Source organism: Artemia franciscana, chromosome 7 (assembly GCF_032884065.1).
Source record: "Artemia franciscana chromosome 7, ASM3288406v1, whole genome shotgun sequence".
Classification (NCBI taxonomy): domain Eukaryota; kingdom Metazoa; phylum Arthropoda; class Branchiopoda; order Anostraca; family Artemiidae; genus Artemia; species Artemia franciscana.
Genome location: NC_088869.1, coordinates 37,917,379 through 37,929,485, shown reverse-complemented (window position 1 = coordinate 37,929,485; position 12,107 = coordinate 37,917,379). Strand labels below are relative to the sequence as shown.

The 12,107-nt window shown below is 35.4% G+C and overlaps 1 protein-coding gene across 2 annotated transcripts in view; it reads right to left on the bottom strand.

The window, feature by feature from the left end:
• The window catches only part of LOC136029238 (mitogen-activated protein kinase kinase kinase kinase 5-like), an 87,602-nt gene that overhangs the window by 23,444 nt on the left and 52,051 nt on the right, over positions 1–12,107 (bottom strand). For both annotated transcript variants that reach the window (XM_065707469.1, XM_065707468.1), the window contains 3 exons: positions 9,270–9,415; positions 6,293–6,486; positions 4,984–5,188 (listed from right to left, as the gene is read on the bottom strand). In XM_065707469.1, coding sequence (XP_065563541.1) covers positions 4,984–5,188; positions 6,293–6,486; positions 9,270–9,415 — 545 coding nt within the window. The remainder of the gene's footprint in view (positions 1–4,983; positions 5,189–6,292; positions 6,487–9,269; positions 9,416–12,107) is intronic.

The following is a 12,107-nucleotide window of genomic DNA, read 5'->3' as shown; positions in this document are numbered from 1 at the left end:
TGGAGCAGTCGGAGGGATCACTCCAACTGGCAAGTTTTTGTAGTGATGGCACCCTAACAAATTATCAAATCTGTCTCTCCATTAGCTTTTCTGCGTTTCAACTCCTCAACAAGAGCTTGAAAGTGCCAGATGGGACAATTGAGAAGACACTGTAGAAGCCACTAGGTCCTGAACAGTTGAAACAAAGCACACTGATTGTAATGAATTTTTAATGTGTGATACCCTATTAGCAATATCACTAAACTGAGCAGAAATGTGACATTTAATGTAAGTTCTCAGCTGAGAGAATGTTTGGGTCAACCGACTGGTGGTGGCAAACTCCATCTTGAGATCTTCCCTAAAAGATTTCAAGGAATTATCCATAGCAGAAGCCAGCTTTGCTATCATAGCTTGCTCACTAAAGGGGGAAGCGGAAGGTTAACTTTGCAGGCTGAACATGACCAGGAACAAGTAAGTTATTGCATCATTTTGCTTAATAATTTATATTCTCCAGGAAACAGGTCCAGACAATCACCACAAATCCACTTCTCATGAATGTCATACTCTATGGTAGAGGACCCCTCATCCAATTCTGTAGAACAGACAGCACAATTATGATGGCCTTTAACTTGGGTTATGTGTTTCCGCTTGGCCTTGCTGGCCATAATACATTCAACTAAATCAGAAAAATTAAACTAAACAAGTCCAGGCTATGTGCTATGCCAGTGGTTCCCATCCTTGTTCGGTCCACGTACCCCTAACCAAGGCCCCAAAAGGTTGCGTACCCATTAGTTTACAATCGTTGTTTTACTGTCTTCTCAACTAAGATCGGATTGTCAAAACACGATATTTATTGTCATATATATCGGTGCGTAAATGTGTACAAGTACGTGATAAAATCAATGTGACACTTGAGGCTGCTTTTTTGCTAAAATACTATCAAATCTTGGCTCGATGTCACTAACGGCAACTATAAGGTCACTAAGTCTGTTTCTGTGTTTGGTTTTGATCAATGACATTGCCGAAAATGACACTTCACGAAGGTAAGTAAATCCGAATGGCAACAAAACAGACATGGTGATTTTACTTAGCTCCTTATATTCTCCTTTCACCTCCCACCAAAACTGGGAAACAGTTACGTTTTGGAACGTCAGTTCTAAGGCGCGATCACTGCCAAGATCAATCAAATTCTCTGTAAGCTTGTCAATAAAACCGGGGCTTGAGGCTGGATCTCCAACAAATGGATTTTGGATACAATCTTGAGTTCTATTTTGTGCCATAATCGATGGGAAATATGACACAAGTTCATCTCGCAACTTTGTCAAATGCTCCCAAATACAATCACACATTGCCTTCAGGCTGTCAATTTCAGTATCATCCGCAAACTAAATGACACAAGTTCATCTCGCAACTTTGTCAAATGCTCCCAAATACAATCACACATTGCCTTCAGGCTGTCAATTTCAGTATCATCCGCAAACTTGTCAAGGATCAGGAAGACACTAACGTTTTTTCTTTGACCTTTCCAAACGAGAACTCCAATTATTTGAAGAGGGCACACATCTTTGAATTCAGAGACAGTTCGTCCGTCCAGAAACCTTGCATTGAGAGACTCAGGTCATTACGTTCGTCGAAAATATCCGCACGATAGGCTAGCCTGCAGACCCAGTCCTGGTTTTCCAAAAGTGAACTGAATGCAGACTTTTAATCCAGAAGAAACATATGAACTGCTTGTCGGAGCTCGAAAAGTCTGCTTAAAATCTCCCCACGAGACAACCAGCGAACCTCTGGTGCAAAAGTAAATGTTGATTTTCTGAACCCATTTCTTCGCACAGCCACTTGAACAGTCTTGACTTCAGTGGTCGGGCTTTGATGAAGTTGATCACTTTTACAGTTCTTATCGAGAGTCTCGTGCAGATGTGCGTTCATCCTTTTCGATGCAAAAACTTGCCTGTAAATGATGCAGTGCAACCACTTCACATTGGGATTTTTCTTCCTTATCAAGGCCATGAGCCCATTATTCTTCCCTGTTAGGGTGGCAGCCCCATCACTCAATGAAAGAAACCAGTCCCACAAGATACTTCTTTCTGAGAAGAATTGGTCAATCACCTTGAATAGTTCTTCTCCTGTTGTTCTCGACTGTAGGTTTTGAAAAAACTGAATATTTTCTCTTATGTCAGAATGATCTTGATATTGGACAAAAGCAATCGTCTGAGCTTCAACTGACACATCCATGCTATCATCAAGCTGCAACGCAAACATCTTCGTCACCTTTATTTGCTCAACAGCCTGCATGACAATCTCACTTGCAATGTCTTCTACCCTTCTTGAAACAGTATTGTTCGACAAGGGTATAGATTTGAGGGCAGTAGCTGTTTTCATATCAAACATTATTTCACTGACTTTCATTAGGGCTGGTAATATCAGATTTTCGGCAATTGGTGTGCGGTTTTTTCTGTTTCGCAACTAAATAGGAAACAGCATATGAAGCCCGGAGATCCCTGGAAGAAACTGATGCCACCAAACAGTTACTAGTGAATGCTTCTTGTTTACGCTTGGAAAACTCTATGGGCTTCCCGACACGAGAAGGATACACAGTGCTGAGATGCCGGTTCATATGCACACGTTTCATGGAACTGTAGGCCAAAATTTGCCCATAAAGAACACACTGAGCATTCACTGGATCAGACTTTGTCGCACCAAATCCGAGTCCTAAGTATTCTGACAAGTACCGACGCACTTTAACCGAACATGATTCGTCACATTTCTTCTTTTTAGATGCAGGTTCTAGGTCTGAGGTACCATCATTCAGCTGCTTGTTATTCCTAATCAGGAATCTATCCATTCTTGTTGTCAACCATTTTGTGTTTCAACAGATGATAAGACACTGGTCTCGGTAAACCCGTAAGGGACTTAATCGACCGAGGGTGGAAATACAATGAATAAAGAGTTATTGTAACACAATCTTGCGGCTACTAGCAGGTCACTGAAAACGAAAGTTTTGGAAGTTGAGCCTGAAATTATGTATAGTGGGGTATCTGATTGCAAGGAAAATGTTGGAACCAAGTCAGAATCGAGTTATAAAGCTGTAGACAAGATTGATTTTTGGAACCTTTACGAACCCCTTGCGAGGGGTTCGCGTACCCCCTGGGGTACGCGTACCCCCGGTTGAGAACCACTTTGCTGGGCTACTACCTAAAAACATCGCTTCTAAAATCTACAAAATCCAACAAAAAATTCTTCTCTGGAACAACTTATCAAGCTGTCACTAAATCAGAAACTTGGAATTAAGGCAAATGCTTCTTAAGCGTTAAGGCGGGCGCTTGGCTGACTACCTTTATAGAGTGAAACAAGAAAAAGGTTTACAAATCAAAATATTGAATTCTAAGTAGGTCACAGGATTTAAAAAAAAAAAATGAAATCAATTAATATCCATTAAGGGTTCCTAAAATAGAAACATAATTCGTAATGCCCTGGTTAAAAAATAAACTTTAGTTTAGCCATAATTCACTTTCTGAAAGCTTTATACTAGTGACAAAAAAAAAAGGTTTACAAATCAAAATATTGAACTGTAAATAGGTAACAGGATTTGCAAAAAAAATAAAACCAATTAATATCCATTAAGGGTTCCTAAAATAGAAACATAATTCGTAATGCCCTGGATAAAAAACAAACTTTAGTTTGGCCATAATTCACTTTCTGAAAGCTTTATACTAGTGACAAAATCAAATTTTAACTTTGCCCAGTTCATTCATAAGAATGATTAAATATAGAACGATAGTAATAGCAGTTATAAACAGCAATCTCGAGTAGGGGATGCATCCAATGCATCTTTCCTATATAAAACTCTAATATGTACAAACTTATTATAGCTTATTATTATAGCTATATTATAGCTATATTATACTATGTATAGACTTATTATAGCTTATTTGAGAAAGGGCATGAATTTTATAGATTCAATAAGATGCACGATTAGAAGCATGGATCGAGTACTTTTTTTATACTAGCACAGAAAAAGTTGTATCGCATGAGATTGGTCCTATTCTCTTCTCTCCATCCCTCTGTAACAACTTAAATCTCTATCTTTCTGTTTAGACCTTAAAATTTGAAACGCCACTAGTTCCGGTAACTGCAAAACTGGAAAATGTTTCATCCTGAAGACGAAATGTCATCTTCTGCCCATTTTCGACCAACCAAACCCCCCTCCCTTCGAACCTACTATTTTTCACAGCTTTTTAAAAAGAAATGTACACATAAAAAAATCACTGACATTTCCAGCAAAAAAAAAACAAAAAAAAACAACACACAATCAGAGACGATGCATACCCAGCCCGTCGTCATGTTCATATTTTCGCACTACCACAAAATTTCAAATTTCTACCTGAAACGTACCGTTTGAATGTATTTGACAATCACTTTGAAGACCAATATAATTGAATTGTTGAATAACTTGATATTCCACCAAGCGTTCACATCTGATGTGAATGGTGGCAAATCTGAAGTTTTTTTAGATCATTTTTTTATTTACAAGATTCAGAAGAGGCCAGGGAGAAAGGTTAGAATAAAAAATGAGGACAATAGGTAATGAAGATAGCAACAACAAAGAAGTAACGAAATGTTTAGCTAATTTAGAACAACACACACAAGATACCATGGAGAAGTACGAGTGAAGTTCCAGCGGACTAAGGTACATTTTAAAGATACAGAAATAATATTGACTTCAAGCTTAACTAGAAAAAAAGGACAGTGAAGTACTATAGTTCAGCTGAAAGACACCGCTGAAAAATGTATGTTAAGTTTTACTTGTCAAAAACTTCAATTTGTACGCATTGGGACTGGAAAATTGCAAAGAAAGATTTTAAAAGTGCTTCATTTTCAAATGTAAATAGCAATATTTACAATTTAAAACTTGGGTCATTGTAAAATACGTGATACATCGGTTCAAGTTGGACAAAAAATTACATTCAAAAAGCTTTAGAAGTTCTGACTAGATATAATTACCAGACAAGGAAATTAACACATCCTTAACTACAGTCACCCATGTAGTTTTCCTACTAAAAAGCTGGTCTAATACTGCTTCATGAAGTTCGTTCAAGTTAAGGGTGTAGATACCCTCTTCAGCACCAACTAATAGATGCTGATCTCTGGTAATTGGATGAACCCACGTAGTTGAGCAATGTATTCGAAGAGGACAACTGTTGAAAACCTATAAAAGCAATTACAAAAACTAAAAAATACAAGCTCCTCGTATAAAGCAAAACATATTTGAACTAGAAAGAATCGACATCAATCTTATACTATATTTGATTTCAACTAATTGAGAAATATTCATCTATTTGAAGTATAAAAATTTCTTATTATTTTAAAAAGTAAGATTAAAAAAAGACTTATTTGAGAGGATACTGGGTTATAGAAATAATACTGAGCTTATCAGGACAAGTAAGGATCGTGGAGAGGAAAAGGAGAATTTTATACATAGCACCATTCCGAAACTTAAAATCTTGCATAGAATGGTTCATCCTGTTTTGATTACTCAAACATCACTTCATCCACATCGGAGGGGCACTGGAAAATATCTTATATGTGAGATCTAATTCATATGAATGACCTAACATTGGTTAAACGAATTAAAATTTATGAAAAGGATTTATACAGAAGAAAAATAAGCTTACAATATTTTTTTAAGGAGTTTTAATATTTAATAAATGAATTACTTTAATCATAAATCAGATTCCTCATAGAAAGCAAAATGTATCGTCTGTATCGTCATTACGGCTAGCATCTTCAGAACTGCCATAATGAAGGTCTAAACGCTTTCTCCCGTCTTACTTATAGTAGAAATAACCTTTTCCTTTATCATGTTTCAATATCTTGATTTCATTTAAGTTTCATCTTTTAGAACTACTTAGGTTACGTTTTTTTCCGTCGTTAAATTATTCATATTTTCTTAGTGCAAGTCTTACCGCCGGTAACGTTGCAAAGCAGTCCAGAAAGAGCTAGTCCTTGGAGATTTATTTTGTGCACTATACTTAACATGTCCATTGGAAATCACAAACTTGACAATAATACAGATAATAAAACTATTTTTTTAGTCAAATAAAGGTAGACTCAAGAACAGTCGTCACTATTTTTCGTCTTCTTCTTTTTCTAATAGGAATTATGTTTTTTAAACAAAAAGATAGAGCCAAATATAACATTGCTCACGTGCCAAAAACACTAAGACAAAAAAAAAGATTATCTGGGTACTATGTAGACTGTATCTTTAAATAGAATAAGAAGAAGATTTGTTGAAAGAAATGAAATGGAAAACCTTCGAGAAGCAAGCTCCCATATGGACTTTGGGTGCCAAAGGTAATCCATTGACTAGTTCAGCTGACTCAGACATTGACGTATTTCTTCGCCTTTCTCGCCGACGAGGGGCAATCGGAGGTGTGTTACTTCCGCTTCTGCTATCAGAGATGCTTCGTTGCATCTTAGGACTTCCAGAATTTAATTCAGCAAATTCTGTAAAAGTAAATTTATCGGCGAATTAAAATGCCAAAAAATTGTTATAATAAAAAAATAATAAAAAATATTTCTTTGCATCTTATGACTTCCGGAATTTAATGTAGCCAATTCAATAAAAGCGAAATTATCGGCGAACGATGGAGCCGTAAAGACTATGATAAAAATATAATACTTCGCTGTCTCTTAAGAGTTTCAGAATTTATTTCAGCGGATTCTATGAATTCGTCCACGAATGATAGAGCCGTGAAGATTGTGATTTTAAAAAAAAAAGCGAAAAAACTTGGCTACATATCAAGAGTTCCAGAATTTAATTCAGTAAATTCTATAAAAACGAACTCGTCAGCGAATGATGGAGCCGTGAAAATTGTGATATATAAGAAAAAAAGAAAAAAATTCGCTGTATCTTAAGACTTCTAGAATTTAGTTCAGCGAGTTCTATAAAAGCAAATTCCCCAGCGACAGATGGACCTGTGAAAATTGAAATAATATCAATAAAAAAAATCTAAGCTAATAATAATGAAAAAAACAGAAAAATTAATTACTTAGGGCCGATGACTAAGAAAAAGAAATTTAATGATACCCAGAATCCTTGGTTTTTTCCTCTTTTTTTTTCCCATACAAAACATAAAATCAAAGGATTTCGAGACTCTGCCCAATGTTAAATTTACAGCATAACTTATTTTGCAGTTAAAATCAGAGATCTGAAGAACGCTCGCAAAAATCCTTTTCGTTAATATAAGACTATCGTTAAACATAAAGCAAACAAGCTACCGGAGTTGCAAAGTATTCACTAATCAGTACCACTATGGGTTACAAAATATTATGTGGAAACAGGACCCCCCTCATGTCACAACATCATTCGGTCAAATAAATCACAGAAAAAAACAATTTAAGAGAGCTTTAACATTGAGAGATTTAACATTGAAGAGAGCTGAAAATCTACTAGCAAGAATGAAACAAAAGCGTTTCGTTTCGTTTAAATGATCTACGCCAATAATAAAAAAAAAAAATCTTGTCATATGTTTTAGCATAAAAATAATGATTTTACTCGGCACTGCTATATAACTCTAGTTGTTTGTTGTATTCTTAGAGAAAAACTTAAATTTCCTATCTTTGTGATTGACTACATTTGGAACTAACGATTCTATAAACATTATGCGAATAGGTTTGCCAGAGGAGTTGTAGCTAGTAGAGTTCATGATGATCTTTGTGATACCATCTTGCACTTTGGTTTTATTACAGACTACAAAAAACACATTCAACTGAATAAAAAAAACTGTTTTAAAGCTGGTTTAATGCATTGTTTTTTAACAGCAAACTCTCAAAAAGCGAGCTGAGAGCCAGGACTAGCGTACGAAATGTTCAAAAAATTTTCCTCCAACAATTTCTAAGTACCTCTACAACGCGCATATCTTGTATCATACTTTCTTTTCTCCTGTAACCAATTTATATTCGCACCTTGTTCGCAATTAATTACCAGAAACCTTTCTTATTCGGTTTTTAATAACTACAAAAACTTTAACAAATATGTCAAATCGTAAAATTCATACAATTCGATGAAAACTTCGAAAATTTTAACTAAGTATGAACACATTACAGAAGCTTTCAATTTTGGATTAATTCAGATAATATACTTTTCTAGACGCAGTAATCAAGGATGTGTCAAAAATGATAAGTAAATTTTCAGACGAGGGCCTTTATTTGGCATTAAGGACAAAGGGACATTCATATAGGGTATATTCGAGCTAGCTTATTAATTACGCCGACAGAAGCATTTGACTTGAAACATGGACTGACTTATATGAAATTCATACAACAGTCGACAAACCTGATGGGATATACATCCTCCAATGCAATCTACTAGCATATATACATGTCGCATACTGCAACTTCTAAGTTGTCAAGAAAGATGACAGATAGTAGGCTTAAGTCAAGCAGACACTGCTGATTGTATGGTGATGGTAAATAGGGATAAGAACGCCAAACATTTATGCAACAGCTGCACCCTTGAAGTTTTTAAAGAACACTTTTAACCAAGACTTGCCAGCAGCATAAAAAAAAATTTACACCACCGGTAGGGTTGTATCCAGGATTTTTTTTTGCGGGTGGGGGAGGTTACAAAACAATTTTTTCTGGGCTATAAAAGGATTTTTTTAACGGGGAGAGGGGGGTACTAACAAACTTTAAAAGGCACATCAAAATTTGTTTATATTCATTTTTGTTATGTTTTTACGTGTCATCCCCCTGGATACAGCCTTGACACCGGCTAATTTAAGTAGAATAGAAAACCCTCGAAGCGAATTTCCCGATGATGAATTCCTGTTACCAAATAAAAAAAATAGAAGAAGAAGAAAAGATAACGCTGCTGAAATGCTTAACAAGTGGTGATTACTACCATTTCGATTGATCGAGGTATATCCAAGTAAAGTAAAAGGGAGAGTCAATGTGCAAATACTTAGAGAAGAATCTACATTTACAATCAATTTCATTATTCAATAGCAACATATAATGTTGGAAAGAATGCAAATTAATAATCATCACAAGAACTTTGTCTTCCTACCGCCCTTTTTCTTTAGCCCCAGTTTGCTTCCGATCACAAAATGTTACAATAGAGCCAAAAATATGGATTTTAACAAACTTTAAAATATCTCTGAAACAAATGTGTGATGAACCATTATACGATTTTATCCAAAGAACACAACACCACCTTGGTTTTTTAACATGCCACAGACTTGAGACATGCTACAATGAAAAATTATAAATGATTTCTTAAGGCTTACTGTTGGCATCTTTGGCTATTGACCCGTCCCCGTCGCTAAGTGACCGCTGTCGATAATTGCATTTCAATGTTGATACTTGTTCTGCAATTCCATCAATACCGTTAGCTCCACCGGAATCAAAATATGCATTGGCTGGCAAAGTTGATCTGAAAAATAAAATTATGAAATGCACATCTGTATTTTTGATTATGTAACTTATTTAAATTGTATTGCGTATATTCAAATAATAAAAAATGTTGGTTTGGGAACGGAAATTAAAATCGTTTGCTCGAAAGGAAGTCTACTTTCAAATAAATTCCTATTACAGCTGGTGCTTCATGATTGTCTTTATTCAGAGTTGTTCGTTAATTCAGGCAATATTCAAGTCAACTCATAATATTTCAGTATTTACTAAAATTCTCACTATACTAACAGAAATAATGGTATCTTGAGAAGTCTATGTCCTTAGCTATGGCTCAAATCACTGTACTAACTAGCTTGTCTGAGTTGGCACCAGCACACTCCTTTTTCCTCAGATCAAGCCCAGACAAAATTCATAAACTGACTTTCGATGCCCCTATAAATTCAGATTGACGAGGTTTTCCAATTTCTACCTTGTTCTATCATCATCTAAGTTAATTCAAGCATTCAATTTTCACCGCAGGCTAGTTTACTAAGTCCAAGAGACAGTAAATCTTAAGAAAGAAAAAAAGAAACATAATACCAACAACGCAGGATGGGGAAATGAGGGTTGCTTGATTTAGTCAATTTAACTTGTATTTTCAAGCAATCACAATTTAATGACTGGCTGTCGTGATTTATTTCAAGAAACTAAACCTCGATTACAACATTTTTCAATTTCAATACAATATATATGCTCACTAGAAGTTGAAAAAAAGGAAAAAACAGCCGACACAATGATATTGTGCTGGCCTTATTCAGTGTGTTCCCTAGAATATAGATTCTAAAATATATAATGATCAGTTAAATTTTTTAGGAGCAACTCTTGTACATAGAAAGATAACCTTAAGACTTTATGAGATTACGGTGGTTACTAGCCCCCTAATGTTTAGGTTAATTTCCATTCATTTTAAGTTCTACAGTCACTCTTTACTCTCTTTAAAAAACGCTTGGTTTTTCGTTATCTAAAACCGTAAAAAATCATCATTCACTTATCTGTTGAAGTGACCGCAGTATATTTGTATCCAAATCGATGTGCATCCAAATCGAAGTACACTCTCTGTATGCAATAAAAGCAACAATAAAAGGCTACATACATTTGAAACGCTAAGTAATATTGACCAGTAAAGCAGAAGTTCATAGATTGTCTTTATTCAGGGTTTATAGATTGTCTTTATTCAGATTGTCTTTATGCCAGGCTAATAAACTCCTGGAACATTTCAAAGATTTAAAAGAGTTTTTCTTGCATTTTGCTGTTTCTCTTACTTGTTTGGTCTTGTAAAATTTGATGGTTCAGGTGATAAGACAAAAAAAAATTAATAATCCCAGTAATGAAGTTTTACGTGTTTTTTTAATCATAAATTTGTGCTATACAATGGAAATATTTTTTCTGTCCAACTTTTTTCACCCTTCAACATAAATCATAATCCTTTATGCATACTCCCTTTAACGTGAATCCAACTCAAAACACCCACCTAACCGTAAACCAATCACTGCAGCGTACAAAGTTTAGGCTGTGGACTACATATCTTCCTTTTATAAAGATAATATTAGACTGAAACTTCATTTTGTTATTTGTTGTACAACGGTCAGAGTTCAAAGAATATGGGGAACTTATAACAGTGGGCACTGTCATCACCGTTGAAAAAAAATCACAAACACCATCTAGCGTATTTTAAAATTTTGTCAGTTTAATAATATGACAAAATTAGTGTAATTACCAAAATTGCCGTAGTAATAAGTGTTTGATCAGAGCTTCTGAAACAACTTACAAAGCTTGAAAAATGTTAAGAAACGCCAAATGCTAGATGGCGTTCGTTACTTTTTGTTGATACTAGCGTTAGTTTACAGTCTTTTAAGTTACTTAGATTCTTTGTCATCCGGTTTGCAGCGGTAGCTAGCAACCTAGTAAGAGACGGTCCCGTCCGATAGAAAAAAAAACAAAATAGTCCATAACTCCTAAGGCTAGAGTCAGATAAAAAAAGAAGTACATTGCTAGAGTCTGTCCCTTGGCTTGAATAACAAGGAAAATATATTGGTTTAAAAAATCAAGAAAAGTGGCTGCGACCACGATATTCTGCATCGAGGGCATCTTTTCTTTTCAACTCAGACACCCGGGCACTGGAAAATCATGAAGAGCTGTTTAATGGCTCGGTGTGGTAACGAACTGTAAGTAAGGAGCGTCCCAGCTCAATAGTAACCAAAACTATAAAAAACAGAATTTTGATACCAATAGATAGGCTTATATCAAAAGAATCGGATTCTTATACTGATTCCAAACTTATAAGTTTCATTAAGTTTAGTTATACACATCAAATGTTACGAGCCTGAGAAAATCTACATGATTTTCAAAAAAGGAGGAAAAATCCCCTAAAAGTTATAGAATCTTAATGAAAATCATACCATCAGATTCAGCGTACCAAAAAACCCTACTGTAGATGTTTCAAGCTCCTACCTGCAAAAACGTGGAATTTTGTACTTTTCGCCATAAGAAAGATCACTGATGCAAGATTTTTTTTTTCAGGGGTGATCATATCGACCCAGAGGTGCTAGAATATCGGGAGAGGGTTCATTCGAACGGAAATTATAAGTTCTAGTGCCCTTTTTAAGTGACCCAAAAAAATGGAGCGGCAACTAGGCCCCCTCCCATGGCCCTTTTTTCTCAAAAAATTTGAGACA